General features: G+C 40.4%; 1 protein-coding gene across 1 annotated transcript in view; it reads left to right on the top strand.

The window, feature by feature from the left end:
• The window catches only part of igsf9bb (immunoglobulin superfamily, member 9Bb), a 133,358-nt gene that overhangs the window by 93,919 nt on the left and 19,550 nt on the right, over positions 1 to 19,889 (top strand). Inside the window, 11 exon segments of the mRNA XM_034226636.1 lie at positions 487 to 572; positions 574 to 630; positions 938 to 1,078; positions 1,168 to 1,284; positions 1,831 to 1,981; positions 3,983 to 4,094; positions 5,449 to 5,624; positions 6,639 to 6,865; positions 9,843 to 9,927; positions 11,394 to 11,558; positions 12,085 to 12,130. Coding sequence (XP_034082527.1) covers positions 487 to 572; positions 574 to 630; positions 938 to 1,078; positions 1,168 to 1,284; positions 1,831 to 1,981; positions 3,983 to 4,094; positions 5,449 to 5,624; positions 6,639 to 6,865; positions 9,843 to 9,927; positions 11,394 to 11,558; positions 12,085 to 12,130 — 1,363 coding nt within the window.

Raw genomic sequence — 19,889 nt, 5'->3', positions numbered from 1 at the left:
ATTAGATGTGATTGTTGACAATATGGGATTGTAATATTTGCCTTCTTAATATCTTTGATCAGAAAAAGTTAATGACTGCCTTTAAACAGCTATAAAGAGTTAGGCTAATAACAATTGTGGATTAAAGTTCTAGTAATAATAATGTATTAATTTCTATACCTGTTGGCTGTAAATAATACCATATTTACAATTTAAAAATGTGATCAGTGATTTTGAAAAAAATGGAAAGATGGACACACCATGAATTAAAGTCTGATTAAGGGAAGTTGATTGCAGATTGTAGTGAGGTTTAGTTAGGCCTCATTTAATTTCAGTTCAGGAGTAAAACTCATTTGCATTGATGTTGAACTATACACATAAACTCCACGTAAAGGCCCTTTGCCATAAGCTGTTTAATTTCTCATCTTTTTTCACAGCTGTTAGAATAAGTAGGCACCGGCTTTCCAAAGAGATGTTTTGTAAAGTGTTTTCCTTGTTTTCCACCAGATCCTGCCCGTGTGGTTAACATGCCATCCGTCATCTACGTGGCCATTGGTATGCCTGGCTTCATCCGCTGTCCTATAGATGCCAACCCCCCCTGTAACTCTGGTTAAGTGGAAGAAAGATGGCCTCCCTCTCCGGATAGACAAGGTGAGCGGGTGTGCTGCTGGCGCTTTTGTTCCACTCACTTCACTCCGCCCTAGACTGGAAATTAGTGCATCATTTCGTTAAAGCTCCATGTCACTTTACTTCCTGTAATTTTCAGTGTTTCTCTTGTTTGAGTGAAAAGATTCAGTTGCCCTTAGCACTGAAAAAACAAAAAAACCTTGGCTTTAATTAAATGTCTATGTCAACAGATATTCATTTTTTTCCGTGTGTGAGGCTAGGTTTGGAATCATCAGTCTGTTACAAAATGTTACTCTTCCTTACAAATCGTCAATCCCTTCTCCATCCACAGTTCCCCGGTTGGAGCCAAATGGACGATGGGAGCATCCGTGTGGCAGAGGTGACGGAGGACTCTCTCGGCACCTATACCTGCATGCCTTACAACGCCCTGGGTTCTTTGGGATGGTCTTCTCCTGCTCCCCTGGTGCTAAAGGTACATCCAAAGTCACTCCTGGAGGCATTACAAACTCAAAGCAACTCATTATTGTTACCTAACCTGTGTTGGTGCTTCCCCCTGGACAGGAGCCTCCTAAATTCTCAGTGGTTCCTGGAGGGGAGTACAGGCAGGAGGCTGGGAGAGAACTGGTCATCCCCTGTGAGGCGGAGGGAGACCCCTTTCCCAACATCACATGGAGAAAGGTTAGACAACTCCCACACTTACCCTCTTTCTTATGTATAGGATTTGGCAACCAGAGTTCTTGAGTAACCACATTTGTACCCACAATTTGTTTTTAGTTACAGTCATTGTTTTCCATTCAGAAGTGCATTTTTGAAACCTGTTGCTATGATTTTTATTTAAACTATACAGTATATCATTGTAGCATTTAATCACATCTAAATGATGTCTATAAAATATGCAATCAAGGGAAGATATTAGTTTCTCTCCATTGTTTTCTTGATTATCAGGCATGCTTTATCTGGCTCATTGAATACTGTGTGATTAGCTATTGTTTCTGTCTCCCAATTATGAAATGCATCATTCTGTCTAATTTCTCAAACTTAAAATACACTTTGAAAGCCATTATCTTGTTGGAGATGTGCAAGGTTGGTTGTTGAACAGCTGGCTAGCCCCTTTGCTGTTTTTAGAGTTTTTACATTTGAATGACATGTACCAACCCTTTGTCCCCTCTCTCCATCTCTACTTCATTGGCTGACTTTGTCTTTCCTTGGCTGGATGGACTGCAGGTAGGCAAGCCCAGTAAAAGCAAGCACAATGTTCTGCCCCGGGGCAGCTTACAGTTCAAGTCACTCACCAAGGAGGACCATGGGGAGTGGGAGTGTGTCGCCACCAACGTTGCCACGAGCATCACTGCCAGCACGCACATCCAAGTAATAGGTACCCAATATAAACACTACTTCACAAACACATTTACATATATAAACCTACACATATTACATACATACAATAACTAGAGTAGTTCAGTAATTGACAGTTCTCTACGTCCCACCCACTGAGTTACTGTTGCTATGCCTGCCTGTTACATTAGCCGCGTTCACACCGCGTACTTTGCAGTACTTAGTGCCGGCACTTAGTGCTCCGGCACTTATTACCCCAGGGCACTAAGTACCAATCGCGTTCACACCGGAGTACTTTTCCCTGAGCGAAGATTACGCAAATGAGCCGCTGACGTCACTTCGTCTTCTTCTGCTTTGGGTTTACTGGCAGGCTGCAAACAACTTCACGGCGTATACTGCCACCCTAAGTCCCCGGCCGGAAGTCCCCGGAGTTAGGGACTGACTTCAGTAGAAGCTGCTGGGACTCCCAGCAGCTTCTACTGAAGCCTTCCGAGTAAATCGCCAGAACGCCGACACCTCCTCATCTCCACCGCTGCCATGTTTTTTTTTGTGTTGCCATAAGTTATTCTGTCTCCGTTGGTGCGTGGGGCTAATGCTAATGCTAATAATGCTAATGCCACAAATACAATGGCGGCTTCACAAAACTTTTCAGAGTTTTACAGGGCGTGGTTTGCAATTCGCAAATCAGAACTGGGGCACTTTTTCCCCCCAGGATAGTACCACCTCTCTAGCAGGCACTAAAAATGGGGGTAAAAGTTCCCGGCACTAATACCTCATTCACACCAACGGTGTTTCAGGGCCGGTTCGGAGCTGGAGCTTGAAAAGCACCGGGTTTTCCTGTTCACACCGCAGCGGAGCAGCCTCTTAGCTCCGGAATCTGGTTCGTTTCAAGCACCAAAAAATTGTCCGGCTAGAGAAAAAGCCCCGCTTACGTCGTGGCGGGGGCAGGGGCGGGATCAACTCCTGAACAACAACAAAAAGCCGGCGTTTTATCCAGTTTGTACACAACGATGGAGAAACTTAACAAGCAGCAGTGGTCCACTGAAGAGACCAGCTACCTACTGGGAATCTGGTCTTCCGAAGAGGTACAGAGGAAGCTGGAGCACAATCGGCCATTGTTGTTGTTGTCCGTGTGAGCTGTGAGGGGTTTCCGCGCGGTTTGGCTTTATGAAGCAGGCACGCAAACGGTTACGTCATGACGCAAACGATGACGTAATGACGCAGCACCAGTCGGACTCTGGGCGGTGTGAAAAGAGCCGGAGCTAAACCGAAGAACCGGTTCTGAACCTGAAAAGCTCTAGCACGGAGCTTGAACCGGAGTTGCGTTGGTGTGAATGAGGTACTCTTTTTGGTGTGAACGCAACATAAGGGGTACTAGCGGAACTAAAGGGGAAAAGTACTCCGGTGTGAACGCGGCTAATGTAGTATGGCACATTCAGTTTAACATGGGCAGTGTACATTATTTACAAAATGTGTCCTTGACTTCAGAAAGAAGGAGAAAAGAGCAACATCTCACTTCTAGCCAATAAAGGAAAATTGATGCTTGCAGCTGTTATCCGATGTAGCTAGCTGGCTAATCAAGCTAATGTTAGCTTAATTAGCCAGCTTGCAGGGGAAAAAGCAATCCTCTGGTTGACTTTATAACGCTTCAAAATGACTCATTTTCAAATACAAAATCATGTTCAAGGGCCTCAAATATAGCTAACTACTTGCATCACGCAAAAAAAAAAACGAAGGATGAAGCTACAGCTGAAACAAGCTATTCTTGTCTTTCATGTATCTAGTATATTATGTATGTTATGTATGTTATGATCAGATAAGCTATCTACATCCTGTTTTCTTAGCTTAAATTATTTAGCAAGACAAAGGATACATGCATGCTTTCTTATTGCTATCGTTTTTCAATTGATACATTTCATTTTTATGTTACAAGGCTTGTTCCATCTCTCAAGTTAAATACATGTAATAGATCACAGCAAGACTGCACTGTGACTAATGTGCCCTTTTAACTACACACCCTCACTGCCTCCCCTCTCCGCAGGCACAAGCCCCCACGCCCCCACCAGCATCCACGTGGTGGCGTCCTCTACCTGGGCCAATGTGTCCTGGGAGGTGGGGTATGACGGAGGCTTCCAGCAGACATTCTCAGTCTGGTATGGCCATGTGTGAGTCATCTCAGCATGCTTTGCTTCCTGCTTCTTCTTTTTCTTCCAATACTTCCTTTGTTGTTTCTGAAAATGTCTTTTTCCAGGGTTGTGTTCAGAACAGTTGTTAAAACGTTGAGATCGAAATACATGGAGATCGAGGTTGAGTGAGTTTTCATCTCTAATCTTGGATTTTCTGCAGGAACTCATAAAGACAGTTGCAACAAAACTGAACATGACCCAAAATTGTCTTTCCTGTTGCTGCTGCTGCTGCTGCTGCTGCTGCTGCCGCCGCTTCTGCTACTGCCGCTGCTGTCAAACTGTATATAACATTATTCATTTAAATGGAGGCCTATAGTAGTAAGCACTATGCATCTGTATCATATAGGGACATAAACTACTACAGCATATATTAATATTAAAGGTGGGGTAGGTAATTTTGGAGGAACCAGCTCGAGTGCGCTAGAATTTGAAAATACACAACCTGAACAAATCTGCCACTTCCTCACAGAGCCCCTCCTCCAACACACACGAACGCGCACATGACCAATGAGGGCACGAGATAAGTTTGTGCACAGATGGAAGGCTGACAGGCAGGTAGGCCATCCAGTTACTTTAGCCGGGCCGGCTCAGACGATTAGTCGTGCTTTTTACAGCGTCACGGCTTCCACTGATGACATTTTTTTATGGATTTTTTGTCAAAGCACTTCAGATATTCATTGCTATCGGGATGTTAAGAGCATTCCATGGAATATAACAAAAAGTGTATCTCGAGTCGGTTTCTCAAACTTACCTACCCCACCTTTAAGGAACTCAGTCTATAACAAAAAAACAAATTGTACTGATACCTTAAAGATTACATTTAATTATACTGCATTTCACAGTACTATAGAAGCTATGTTGCTAAAATGAAACATCTCAGTAGGGGGGATTACAAATGTTTCCTGCAACATCAAAACTACCTAAATATAGGCTCTGCTTTTACAATCCCATCAGGGATAAACAGTGAGAGTGTTGTAGCTGCATGTAACAGTTTTCTGCTTTATCTGGTGATCAAGTCAGTGAGCGCTGAATGTATGGCATGGGCAAACAGCAATCTGCAAAGCTGAGCGCAGCATGGGCTTAATACCATCAAGTGAAAGTCAAGATGAGAATGAAGTGAACAAATTCATGAAAGAAATAATAAAAATGTTGTCTGTAATGTTGGATCAATTATGGAGCTAAAAATGTATCTAAAATGATTTTGCTTACTTAAGTTAACTTTAACCTCCGTCTTATAGAGACAAAATAGTGAAGTATCCCCATTATGTTTTTTTCAAATCCTCTCTCTGTCCGCTCACCTCTCCTGAACCCCGTTGTTCAGGCTGAAGAGGGAGCGTTTAGGTCCACATGACTGGTTCTCCATACCCGTGCCTGGAGGCCAGGACTGGTTGGTGGTGCCCGGCTTGGAGCCAGAGACAATATACCAGTTCAGCGTTCTGGCCCAAAACAAGCTTGGCACAGGCCCTTTCAGCGAGGTTGTCACTGTGAACACACTAGGTGAGGAGACTTATGAATATCTACTGCTGTTAGTCTGAAACAAAGAGATACAATTATTTATTACGCAGCTTAGATTAATTATCAAATCTGATTGGTCAATTTAGACAATACTGTAAAAGGTTTGTTCTTTTTGTGTAGCACACCGTTGCTAACCACGCTCTGATCATACACTGTAGGACCAAGTCCAGTCATATCCATCCCCAGTCCACATTTAAAAATGTAAGCTTTGGCTCAAAAACGCATTCGTTTTTTCAATATGAAATTGGAAAACAACATGGAATAATGTTTTAATATTCTGTTTATATGTAGAGAGCACCGTTTCAACTGAGGCCAGTAGAGTAAAGAAAAAAAAGGTTAGGGCATGGAACAAGCAAGAGGAAACAAGGCTCTTTTTTGATGCCCAGAAATGACCAAACAGCAAAATAAGAAGAAAAGGGAAACTACAGGCTAAAGGCTGCAGGGTGTCTGCAGATACGGAGACCACCACACAGGTCCAATGTTTCATCAAGGATGATTGTGAGGGATTATTTTTTTATGAGTCTATAAATTGTCTTTTTAGGAATGCTGCATATTATACCTTTAAACTAGGCTTTGTTGAATCACTCTGCATTACTCACAGCAGTGGGTCTAAATAAAGCTGTCACTTAAAAGATGAGTGACATACTCATTTATGATTAATATTCACGCATCATCACCTTTTGTGTCAGCCAAGAAGTAGAACGAAAGAAGACAAAGCCTTTAGACAGGGGCTGCTTTTGGATAGCATCATGCAGGCCAGAAATTGACTTTCAGGTTGCGAGGATTCAGAGTCTAAGTAATGTAAAAGATGTGTGTGAATGTACATGTGAATGTGTTAGAGATGCATTTGGTATAAGAGCTTAATCACTTCACACTATAGTTGTCGTACATGTTAGTGTCAAAGTGTAAAGGAGGATGATTCACTGGTATCATGCTGGTGAACAGAACACTGAATATATAACCGAGTTGCTCTCACACACTTTTGTGCTCTTTCAGTATTTCCTATAAGTACCCCTGAACCATTGGTGCTGCTTACCCCACCACGGTGCCTCACAGCCAATCGCACGCAGCAGGGAGTTCTGCTCAACTGGATCCTGCCTGCCAATCATACAGCACCGATCCAGCATTATGTCATGGAGTTCCGCCTGGGGGAGCGATGGGAGGTCTTAGACGACAGCATTCCTGCTGGGGAGACGGACCTGCTCGCCCGAGACCTCATCCAGGTACCAGACAGGTCATGGACTGTAGACAGAGTATCAAACAAGACCCTCATCTAGAGGGATGTCTGGGCTGTAGTGGAGGTTAATTATAATGTCTACAATTATTTTAGAACTTCTGCTATGTCTGTTATTCTATGCTCATTTTAGCCAGAAAATGGCTGTTACTGCTAAGCATTTAACAATAATTAATAGCATTTTTAAGTGTAAAATATGGTCAACATCCCAGCTTCAGTTCTATTAAAATAACAAATCTTTATATTTTTATATATAAGAACTTGATATACATTATAACAGGAAGTTCCAGGTGTTTTTCAACCCCGGTCACCTCTGTGTTTTTTTTTGCGGAAATCCAGCAAAAGATGGTATAGTTCCAAGCAGCATGAGCAAGTCTTTCAAATAAACTTAATTATACACACCATCTGAAATGCTTGACTAAGCATGCTTGCTTTTTTGTTAGCCAACTGGCAATCGACTGCTGACACTGTGAGAAAGCTGTGCTGCAATATAGGTTGTTGAGACACGTTTCCCAAATGTGAGTTATAATAATCCAAGAACAGAATACACACTTTATTTACTCAGGAAAATAAGTCAAGAAAATCCTTTTTATAATAAACATCCAGAAAAAAAAGTTGCCGCCAATTAGTATTTGTGGTAGGTACAGTTATTTTTCTCCGATTAAAAGTTCCATCGTTTCACTTCCCTGCTTTTTAACTCACTGTAAAATAGCCACAAGTTAGAGGCTCATTAGAGGCTCTCTTTCAGGTTGATGTGTGTGAGTTCTCATTTTATAACCTCTTGGTGTTTGTGACAGTAGTAACCTTGATCCGTGTCTCAAATGATGCCGTGTTGGGTCCTGCCATTTGTGTGATTTGGTCCTGGAATGTCCTTGAAAGATCTTCAAATGTGATGCTTAAGAAGTTGTGAAAATCCTGAATATTAAGCTGCCATATCCACCTTGGTTGTCATAGTAACATTGCAGGTGTGCACATGCTGACTTGGCTCTCTTTCGGACATCTCTGGGTTTTACTTGGTGGCATTTTTTGTTCTTGCCATAACACGTTTTGTTAAACCTGCAAAACACACACATGCTTTTACTTGCAGAGAGGAGAGAGAATAGCATCTGGAACATGAGAGGCAATGTAATACACTGTAAGAATATGAATAATGAATACAATATGCTTTTTAGATGACAGTGAATTCACTACAGCAGAGACAAAATCAATAAATCCTTGCTGATTTATGCGACACAATACTTATTTTTCTGCATTTCACATCTTTGCTTATGTCGGGTAATCTCCTTCCATATAATGTTTGAGCTTCTTTGTATTCTAACTACCACTGTCGGCTCCTTGCAGATGCTTTTATCTCTCCTTCCATTGCACCGCCAACACCCACTCAGTCTCACCAGCTCTCTCGACACACACAAAGCACCTCGCTTGTTTAACTTTTTAACTTCAAATCTCTTTCTACATCAGATGAGGTAATTTGGCCAGAGGGACGCTCTGTTTGGTTGTCTGCGTATAAGTGGTGCTGTGTTTGGTACCTTTTAAATTCAAATCTCAGTCTTGAGCAAGACACCGACTGGATCTGTGCCAGCTCCACAGCTGCTGTGCTGTAGCTGACCTGCACTGTGGAGCGCAGCCAACACCAGCACAATGAAAGGGGTTCTAAAAGGCTTAATCTGTTGTTTCATCAGGACTTAGTCATAGGTGATTTATCAATTTTAAGACGCATTTGGCTATTTAAAGAAATCAGCGCATCTGCTCATGTTTATTTCCTATGGAGACTTTTTTAATATTCTGTTCCCCCTTACAATATATCATATTTATACCTGAAATGATTTTACATTGGTATGCTCAATCATCCATGTTTCTCTTAGTTGGATGTTTATAGATATTCAAGTTTCAAACATCTTTTGAGTTTATATATGTAAAAATTGGGACAAGCAGCAGATGTTTGATATTCCGATGATGGGTCAAGCTTCATAATGCTTGTTTCTACTTTCCCATGATGCAGAATTAATGAAAGATTCAAACACAGACGGATAGACAGAAAGCAGATCGAACAGTCAAACAAATCCAAGAGGCGCATACAGGTCAGCAGGTGAGGAACAGGCAACAAAAAGCAGAAATAGATCGAGCAGACGTTCAGAAGGCTGGAAATTACAGGCATGCGCAACATTGTCAATCTGTCAAAGAGAAGGTGGAGATGAGCAGGTCAAAATACTGCAGGGCTGATGAGAAACAGGTGAGCAGGCGAATGGGGGAGTCAAGTGACTTGTGTGAAAGCATGTGAGAGGGACAGTAAGGCAAGTTTATTAAGGCAGAATGGGAAAGCACGACTGTGGTCTTTTTGACACTTCCTGCCTAATAATTCCTTCAAAGTCCAAAACCCTAGTTCTAGCGCCAATTTTCTGTTTTTTCTGTGCTGTGTCTCTTTATACATCCATGTGGTGAACACAGAACTATACAAATGTAAGACATCTTTTTCTTTTACAATTTAATAAACACACCACTATTCTGGTGTCAAAAAACATTTACTTCTTTGGTTAATTAAGCAGTCTGTAATGATTTGCTACTGCTAACATCAATAATGCTAGCTAGCTAATAGTAGCGCGAGACACATCATATTATTGTCCATTCCAATCAAAGATAACTCTAATAATATCACTATGACATCATGAGTGTGATTTTTTTTTACAGATTTTCGAACCCCCTTATACAGTAGCTTCAGGAGTTATTCTTGATTTCCTTATTTAAGTGCTTAATAATCTAATCTTTTTTTATAGAATTATTGGATTCAATAAAAACCTTAATCATGCCAAAGTTTGCAATGCACAACTCCAATATTTTTTTTTTTAAGGCAACACTAAATGGTATCAGTGAGTGAGCTCCAAATCCATGTCTATCAGCTGAGACAATAACACAATAAAACCACATGAGTTCACCCTCTGAATGACCTCTGTCTGTTCTGCTCTTAGGAGGCCTGGTACGAGTTCCGCGTCATGGCCGTCATGGATGACATCATCAGTGATCCTAGTAACGTAGTAGGTGTGTCCAGCACAGGTGAGACCTTACATCTCATATTATATATACAAAAAATACAGATATATAAAAACACACATTATACAGTATACAGTACATGCATGTCAAAAAATGTGTTACTCAGAGAAGAAAGGGCAGGTCTTCTTTAAACCTCTGGATTCAAACCAACAGCCTCTTGCAGTATCATGCGTCGCTAACCTCAGGCTAACTTCACAGTCCTGATCTGACCAGAGGCGGTAGATGTATTGCACACTCAGCAACTCCAACTTTACATTTTTCCCACTCAGCACTATTAACATAAGCTCTCTTTACATGCACACTCCTTTGTACCATCCTTAGAAGTATGACATCATCCTCAGTGGATTGCACTGGGCTGCTTTTTGGAACAAAGAAATCAGAAATCAAACAAATAAATCAAAGTCGTTTGTTTTTTTTGGTCCCAATACTAAGAGGCTGTTTTAAATCTGAAATGAAACCCTGAAACTGTGATGTCACTCCCCTGCAGAGGTCACTGGGTACACATCATTTGATAAGAGCAGCTGTTGGTAGCATTTATAATGAAGAAGATTTGCAGTGGTAGAACGTTGCTGCCCCCTAGTGGCAAAGCTGGAGAGTAATGCAATATCAGAAGCTGCTGCTCATCTCTGTTGATCTTGAACTAATTTGACTGCGTTTTCGCTGCATATTGTCAAAGCATTAACACAATTGTATGTTATTTTAATAATTTGTTAAAAACAACATGTTTTGACGTTTCATGCATGTTGATAAGGTATTTTACTTATGCCCAAAAAAGTAAAATACCTCACATACCTCAGATCTCCCGCAATAATCTCAGCGGACAACAACATACAGAGGTATCAAACAGTCATTACAGTGCACATTTACTGACTGCAGCATTCACTGTGAGACTCTTCTCAGATAGGTTGGGAAGTAAGTTGACTTTCTGCTTAGTCATTATGGCATATAGCGTGCAGAAATACTTATTTTAAAGACACACACAGTTTTAAAGGTCAGCTCTTGCATCTCATTGGATATGGAACGACTTTTCTTTCAAAAGGCTCAAAGCCTACAGATAAAGGAAGCTAAAATGTAGGCTTGTTATTCAAAATAGAAGCCTGTTGAGTTACCATATCCTTACTGGATGCTTTGGAAAATACCAGTTTTTCTAAATAAAAGCCCCATAGAAAAACTGTATAGTAACAGAAAGGTTCAGGTTTAGGCTTGTTTTTCAAAATAAACCCCCCAAAAAGCAACACTACTGCTACTGCTATCTATACCTATTACCTACTTAGAGCTGTTAATATCACTATCGGGATGCTACCACAGTGCAGTCAAAATGTAGCTATCATTAACATGTCCTCATACCTCTGGGTCTGTCTACAGTCTGCAACTGTCATTTCCTGCTTTGTTGCATCCTTGTCATTCTGTAGCCACACTGTGACTTTACCCAGTTGTACGTCCCTGACTCTCCCCTCCTCCCCCTGCAGACTTCTTCCCCCCTCCAGAGATGGTGGAGGAGCGTGGACTGGCGCGGCCTGTGGTGGCTGGCATTGTGGCAACCATCTGTTTCCTGGCAGCAGCTGTCCTCTTCAGCACCATGGCTGCCTGCTTCGTCAACAAGCAGCGCAGGAGGAAGATGAAGAGGAAAAGAGGTGAGACCTGGAAAATAATGGCTGCCATCACAATCACTCAATTTTCAGGGAGCAATTAAATTATTACAAATAACAACAATGATTACTGAATGTTTTTGTATTTATACATTACAACTTATAATCATTTTGTATGTGAAACTTAACTGAGAGACTTTTAACAGACATCCCCACATCTACCTTACTGATTTATGTTATCATACTGCTCTATATGACTCTCAGCTTTAATTACATGATCAAGTAGTGAACATCATGAAAGTGGCCTAATGACACTTCAGAAATAAACTTCAGTCAATATATTTAGCCTTTAATTGTAATCCTGTTACTCCATTCCAATAGCTGCTCCAGGCTCAGCAGCTGCTATTGTGATCGTCATCTTTAGGAATTCACTGGTCATTTTTAGGAATTCAAGTTTTCATAAACCTTTATGTAAATGTCTTGGATCAGGGTTGTTTATCCTTATAAATGCTTGAAAATGAGTGACATCTGAAAATGTTCACCTTCCTTATCTCTTTCTCCCATCTTCCAGACCCCCCTCTATCCATAACGCACTGCAGAAAAAGCATGGAAAGTCCGTAAGTAACACACTGTTACAAAGAGATCTACTGCTAACCCCTAATCAAACAACAAAGCATTCAGGATTCATTTGATCCCTGATCAGAACTGTAGTTGTATGTGTTCCAAATACAATATAGTCAACAAAACAAATACTTTATTTCTACAAAGTGAGATGTATACAGTTCCTTTTGCTTACACAGTAAGCAAAACTGCAGAATAGGAACACACAATGATTTATATTAATTGGTACTTATCCTGTCGATTTCTCAATAACAACTTCACATCTATCCTGAATATTTATTGTCTTAATAGAAGCAAAATATTTTACACTGTCATGAACTCTACATCTGAGCTGTCAGTGTATCAAATGTGGCATTACAGCGAGCAGGTGAAAGTCTGTTATGTCAACGTGTTACAAGACAAGAGAAAAGCTATTACGTTGTGTGTGTGTGTGTGTGTGTGTGTGTGTGTGTTGTGTGTGTGTGTTGTGTGTGTGTGTGTGTGTGGTGTGTGTGTGTGTGTGTGTGTGTGTGTGTGTGTGTGTGTGTGTGTGTGTGTGTGTGTGTGTGTGTGTGTGTGTGTGTGTGTGTGTGTGTGTGTGTGTGTGTGTGTGTGTGTGTGTGTGATGTGTGTGTGTGTGTGTGTGTGTGGTGTGTGTGGTAGTGTGTGTGTGTGTGTGTGTGTGTGTGTGTGTGTGTGTGTGTGTGTGTGTGTGTGTGTGTGTGTGGGTGTGTGTTGTGTGTGTGTGTGTGTGTGTGTGTGTGTGTGTGTGTGTGTGTGTGTGTGTGTGTGTGTGTGTGTGTGTGTGTGTGTGTGTAGGGTTCTGTTTGTGATGTAACATGGAAAGTAGCAAAAGGCAGTATTTGTGTGTGATGATTGGAAGGACCAACACAACAATGTATTTTTAAAATGCTGCTCAACCTAAGTTACAGAAGCGGTGTGTTTCAATTTGAAAATAAACAGTAACACACCTACTTATAGGACAACAAGACATTGACCTAAACTTAAAAAATGTAAATGAAGCTCTGTTGCTTGAATTAGAAGAACATGTTTCTAGTTAATTTTACTTTGAACGTGAAAGATAAACACACACCACTGGAGGCTGGCTTCTAAAGGGAGGCATCCAATTTTTACATACCCTCGATTACAGCAGCCCCCTCTAGCTAATTTCCATATTTATGATCACTGTAGGGGGGTGAATTTCTTATATAACTGTTTTCAATTATATTTAGGCTTAGGAGTTAAAAGAGTTACAGGAGTTGTGCTGGTGTAATCTCCCGTGATTACCTCAACTCCTCTATGCATTGTTTATAAGTGATTGTATTTGTTTGCTATATTGTAGCCCATTATTTAGTTGATTGTTGGCTGTTTTTTTTAAATAATTACGAGAGCTTTATAGACTGGTGTGTTGTATTTGTAGCAGGTTGTTGTAGTTATATAATTGTAATTTATAACCGCCCTGTCAAGGTGCATGCCATAAGACTGTATATAAATGGACGTAGTGTCCATAGTCACCCATAGGTTCCTGCAAAGCCACAATGAAGCCCAAAGATGGCGCACACAGCTGTTGACATCTAGGAAGTGAGTCAGCGCCTAACTCGTAACCGCCTCATCCAAAAAATGGGGACAGAGGTGGAGCTGAGGCGGGCCTGTCTGCAAAAACATGCCCACTTAGCTCGAAGCTACTGAGCTAGCTAAGGCTAACTAGCTAGGCTAACAAGCTAGACAATTTAGCTCCGCTCTACAGGCAGCTAACCCAACATTCAGGACATGTAGGACACTTATGGATGTATAACATCTGAAGATGTGTAGTTTTATTCATGTTTTCACATAATTTTACAGGATATTGCTATATTATTTCACATGTTTTACTTCTACACATTAATATCTGATTTTTAAAACATCACAGACAGAAAGGTATATCCGTCATTTAATGGTAAGCTATTGAAATTCTGATTCCATAGATGTGTCTCCCATCACCCAAAACCCCTGACTATTCTCTCAACTCAGTGTTTACATTCTTATATTCAAAGAAAATCAATAATATCTTTAAAAACTACAAGTCCCTGTCTATCAGCTGTGCACCGCTACCTATCTACCAATTCAACCCAGTCTCACGGCATTTTGTGTTATAGTCACGACATTTAATCTATTGATTCGTGTTCACTACGTGTTCACGATTTTAAAAGCAATGTATTTCTATTGGTAGTATGTTTCGTGCCTGCAGCACGTCTTTTTGTCCGGTCGGGTCTTGGAAGACCGGAAGCTGTGGGGTTCATAAAAACATCTTCTTACTCAATATCAAGCCACAATGATTGCTTTTATTTTAAATCGTATAATGTCGGACTTTTTTTGTCATCTGTGAGGAAAATAAATGGGGCTCAGAGCCTCAAAATACTGAAATCTGTATTTTTTTTAAATATGTTTTTCCTTCTAATTTGTTATTCTTTTCTAAATAACACACTGTTATTTACTCACCAATAACACACAATTATCCTTGTTTTTATTTATTGGTTTAATTCCATAATCTCTGGCTTTTTTGGCGTCCGTCAGGAACTGAATTTCTAAATAAAAATAACCGGAAACAGACGTAGGCCTATAAGGGACATTTCGAGCATCATTGCAATACACAGCCACTGAACCGATTACCCAAGATCCTCAGCTATGGTTTAAGCTCGCTGATTGGATGTTGTAGCCGCAATGCACGTAGGGATATGGTGTTAATGCGATATGAAATCCGATTTTTTTTTTTAAATGTAAAGAAAATAATACTTTATTCCGAGTGTTCTTGCTTTTCTCTTTGAAAGTCATCACATAACGGCATTGTAATACACGGTTCGGCTGCATTACATATTACAGATCTGCCGTAGTTCTTTATTTATAGAGCCCTGATGAGAAGACCTTTGGACAAACTGGAAGAAATGCCGCAGAAACTGAATACTGAATAACATCTTCAATTTCTCTTCACACAATTTCACACATTTCATGTGACTACATGTCTTTACTTATACATTTTAAAGTGTAAAATACTGTCCATATTTTTGTTTGTTATGTCCTTTTATAAAAAACGTTTTTAGAGTTCATCATTAATATCTACTGCTTCTCGTTTCAATAAATTGTACTGGTTTTGGCTTAGATTTTTACTGGAAATTATAGATCTCAAAGTCAAATCTGAATATTAGTTACTACCATTACTGTAGTTTATGGCGTTGTAGACTGAGGTCTTCCACAGGCTAGGGCTGGGCTGTATGTTTACTTTTTCAGGTGAATCAGTATTGGACGTAGATATAGTGTTAGCTGGCTGAATACACCAAAACCATCAGACAGCCTCATTTTTGACAGTCTGTTTTAATCGCACAGCAGGCCATAAAATAAATCCAATATTTGCCTGAAAAATAGAATCCTGCCCGCACCACATACGTCTCAGTCTTCAACCACTTTTTATACAGTCTATGGCCGGTTAGACAGTCCGATATTCATTTTTTAAACATTTCCGAAACAAATTAAGAGAATAGCATTTCTTTTCGGCACAATGTTACCTCACTAAAAACCTTTTTGGCCATAACTTAAAGGTGACCTATCATGCTATATTTGAACAATATATTGTAGGGCCATACCTATATAAAGTATATAAATTAGGGCCGGGACTCGATTAAACAAATTAATCTAATTAATTAGAGGCTTTGTAATTAATTAATCGAAATTAATCGCATTTTTAATCACATGTAAATATTTGACCTGAGAACAGTGAGAAGCAATTTTTTTCACATGGATTTTAGTATACCATTAGGCGCATTCACACCGCAGTACTTTTCCCACAAAGGTTCATGAGAATTTAGTTTATGAGAACTCTTTGAAACTGGGGGTGGATTAGGCAAATGAAGCCGCTGACGTCACTTCTTCTTCTGCTTTCGGTTTACTGGCAGGCCGCAAACCACTTCGGCGTATACTGCCGCCCAAAGTCCCCGGAGTTGGGGACTGGCTTCAGTAGAAGCTGCTGGGACTCCCAGCAGCCTTCCGAGTAAATCGCCAGAACGCCGACACCTCCTCATCTCCACCGCTCCCATGTTTTATTTTGTGTTGCCATAAGTTAGTCTCTCTGCGTTTCTGCGCTGGGCTAATGCTAATAATGCTAATGCGAGGATAATAAAATGGCGGCTTCACAAAACTTTTTGGGAGTTTTACGGGGCGTGGTTTGCAATCCGCCCAGCCAATCAGAAATATAGCTCTTTTCTCACAAGAGAGCCGCACGAAAGTCCCTGCTCTCTAGCAGCTCTCTGCTCTCTAGCAGGGACTTTCGTGGGGGTAAAAAGGTTCTCATGAACTAATTTTAGTACCGGCTCTTTTTGGTGTGAACGCGATAAAAGAGGCTAACGTCCACGCTAGCTTCCACGCTAGCTGCTATATGTTTTGCATTGAGGTGATACTTGAGGCTTGATGTGCTGCGGTGATATGCGAATTCCTTTTTGCATAATTTGCACACAACCGTGCTCTTATCGACGCTTCCATCCGTCCGTTTTTTAAAACAACATTTCCCACTGTTGTTCACTGTGGTTTGTTGTTGTCTGAAGTCATGAACGTTAGTTGGTGCTCCAGTATAATCGGTACGCCTGAAACTCATCCAGTGAGAAACGTTCCGCGGTGCAAAAATAAGTGCGATTAAAATGCGTTAATTTTTTTAACGCGTTAATTTTTGTGTGATTAATTAATCTTAATTAACGCGTTAAAGTCCCGGCCCTAATATAAATATAGTTTTTTTTTCAAAACACCAAACAGATCCTGCATTTTAGCCATGCCTCATTTCGCTCTATTTGCTCTTTCCAGCGCTGTTTTTACAGGGGGCTGATTCTGTGAGCTGCAGCTGACCACGCCCCCCTGCAGGAGAGGGGAGCGTGATCTGAGATCAGCTGCTAGGCTGCAGCGGGGAGAAGAGGGAAAGAAAAAGAGATCTCCTTCCTCCGTGTTTTATTCTTATAGAAGTAAGAAGAGAAGTAACGGGGCAGAAACCCTCCTTTTTACGCAGCGGTCCAGACATAGACATCAAACGGCGACACATATTCAGTTGCCAGTTACTTTGGCATTAGGGCAGGGATATCTAGATACTTTCCAAGGTTTGACATAATGAATTGTGCTACTTTAAAAGCAAGCAACGATGTTTTAAAATCTGTAATCAAAAAGCTCCTCAAAAACGCTATCGAAGCAGTTCCTGCCGTTGCTACGTTAGTTCAAACGGTAACAACGGACTATTTTTCTTAGCGGATGCATGTCAATTTAAATCAATACAACTATTTTTTAAATCAATAAAATCATTTTCTAAATCCATAAAAGCATTTCAATTAATATTGGGAGTCATATCGTTACTTTGTTGAGAATGTGGCCATGTAATAAGCGGGATAATGTGCAGTGACTTGGTCATTATGCCGATCTAGATCCCTCCGCTTCGCGTCGGGCTCCTGATCAGCCTGTCGGTGTTCTTTTCCCCATAATGACCGCGTCGCTGCACATTATCCCTTACATATGATTATATAGAGTCATTATTCATTTGTTTTAAAGCAGGAGGCGCAAACGCTTGCCTCGGGGAGGGAGAAAAAGAGCCACAGCAGAGAATAAACAGAAGGGCAACCATGCAAGGGAAGTCTTCTTCGCTGCTTTTGTGGCAGACTACAGCGCTTTCGAGCGGCAATGGCCGGCCGTGGCCCAATCTCTCATTCCCCTGATACTGTAGGTGGAGAATTGACCAATAAGCGGAGCACCCCTTTTGTGACGTAGGAAATAATTCAAATCTGTATCAGTCTGTATCAGATCCGTGACAGCCCCTTTTTTAGAGATTTGGGTATAGAGGAAAAGAGAGAGGGTTATATTTTCTGACACTTGGTGACTTCCCTGACGTTTCATGTATAAAAGATGTACAAGAGTGCATTTTGCATGATAGGTCCCCTTTAAGAATTATTATACTAATAATGACGATCTCAGGCAAATGTCTAATAGGATAAAATGATGAAGGGATAATGTTTTGGACAGACATGGATGTAAACTGCAACTTGACTTTTGGATAGACATACTCAAACAACAAAGAAATTATCATTTCATTTTGAAAAAAGTCACATTTGCCAAAGGTATTTCTCCTACTTAAGATATAAAATAAATAATCCTCCATGATAAACAAAGGGGAAATAGAAATGTAACTGAGATCTTATTATTTATTAGATCTAATCCGTTGTGAATTCAGCCGTACAGTTTATACTCTCTGTGTGAAACGTTGCCGTACACTGCTGTGAAGGTAATGACAGCAAGATTGCAGATGGCAAAAGTTCCATCCCATTATGTATTTTCATTTCTTTGTCCTTATGTGACCCTGAAATCAATCCAATCCACCATCCCAAAGGACGCCTCAGGTCCCTAATGGACTCTTTACACAGCCGACATGTTGACATGTGATAGCAGCAACAGCACAGGTGGATCTAATAACATTAATTGTAGTAATAGGCCTCGGAACACCTGAATAGAAAGTATCCATCATTTTATTACAACTGCATTATACAAGTGGAAATGTCCGCCATGGTCTGTTTTCCTCAGGCGACCAAGGCCTGAGTGAGATATATGTTCATCCTGAGGAAGTGTTTCAGAAGGACTCTCGCCTGCAATGGTTGTCTTTAAATTACGGAATACTAGATGCTGTTATAAATGGTATATCCTTGAAGACTTCAGTTTTATCAACTGCTGGTATCCAAAAATAATCAAACATTAATTTCATTGTACATTTTATACATTTGTATAAACTAGTTTAACAATTTGGATAAGCGATAGGTCTGTTGGTATTATTTTTTCGTTGTCAAGGAATAACATTTAAAGACCAAATCCATAAGTGACTGACAAGTAATGTAATCTTCTTCCTCTGTGCCATAGTTCTCCATTGTTGTCCATTAAACAGACATCAATAAGCCACAAGGTTTCACTGAGTGTCATGTTTCTTTATCACCATGAACACACTCACATACTGTATCTTTAGTCAATCGCACACACACACTCCTAATACTTTACCTCACTCTAGCCCAGTGGTTCCCAAACTTTTTGTGCCCAAGGCACACCAAAGGACAAGTAAAAATCTCAAGGCACACCTATTGTGCAAAATAGCCCTTATAACACGTGTTATCACTCATATCATGTAAAATATCTGTAAATGTGCATAATTATTTACTAATGCCAAATAAAATGTGACAAAGACAACTATATTACTCGTGAAATATTTATTAATGAAATATTTCAGAAATTAATTTGAAACTGTATCAAATTAGGCTTCATCAAAGCAGCAACACACTCATTTAAACCAGACAGGTCACAAAATAAAAAATGAGGCAAAGGAAAGTCAGCAGAAATTCAGCACAGAGAACTGTCAATGCAAGGAAGCTGCATTGTCCATGGTCCTGAACTACAAATTATAAATGTAACATTTCAGCAATCAGCATTGAAACATGTGCTATTGTAAATATTTTTGCCGACTTACAAATGAGTGAGTTACATGTGCCTGTCGGGGCGCGCAGAATATTTTAATCCTTGGTGGCACTGAGGAGAGGCAAGTCCTGTTCAACAGAGCCGTGACCTCCTGTTGTTCTTCATGTAAATCAGAGTAGAGAACGCCAACTCCAGAGATGGGGTCGTTACTAAAAAAATGTAATATATTACATATTACTTTTTTAAAAAAAAGCAATATATTACACTACTTCGTTACTATCTACATAAAGTAACTCGTTACTTTACTCGTTACTTTACTCGTTA

This window comes from Gymnodraco acuticeps, unplaced genomic scaffold (assembly GCF_902827175.1).
Source record: "Gymnodraco acuticeps unplaced genomic scaffold, fGymAcu1.1, whole genome shotgun sequence".
Taxonomy (NCBI): Eukaryota; Metazoa; Chordata; class Actinopteri; order Perciformes; family Bathydraconidae; genus Gymnodraco; species Gymnodraco acuticeps.
This window is presented reverse-complemented; position numbering and strand designations above follow the sequence as displayed.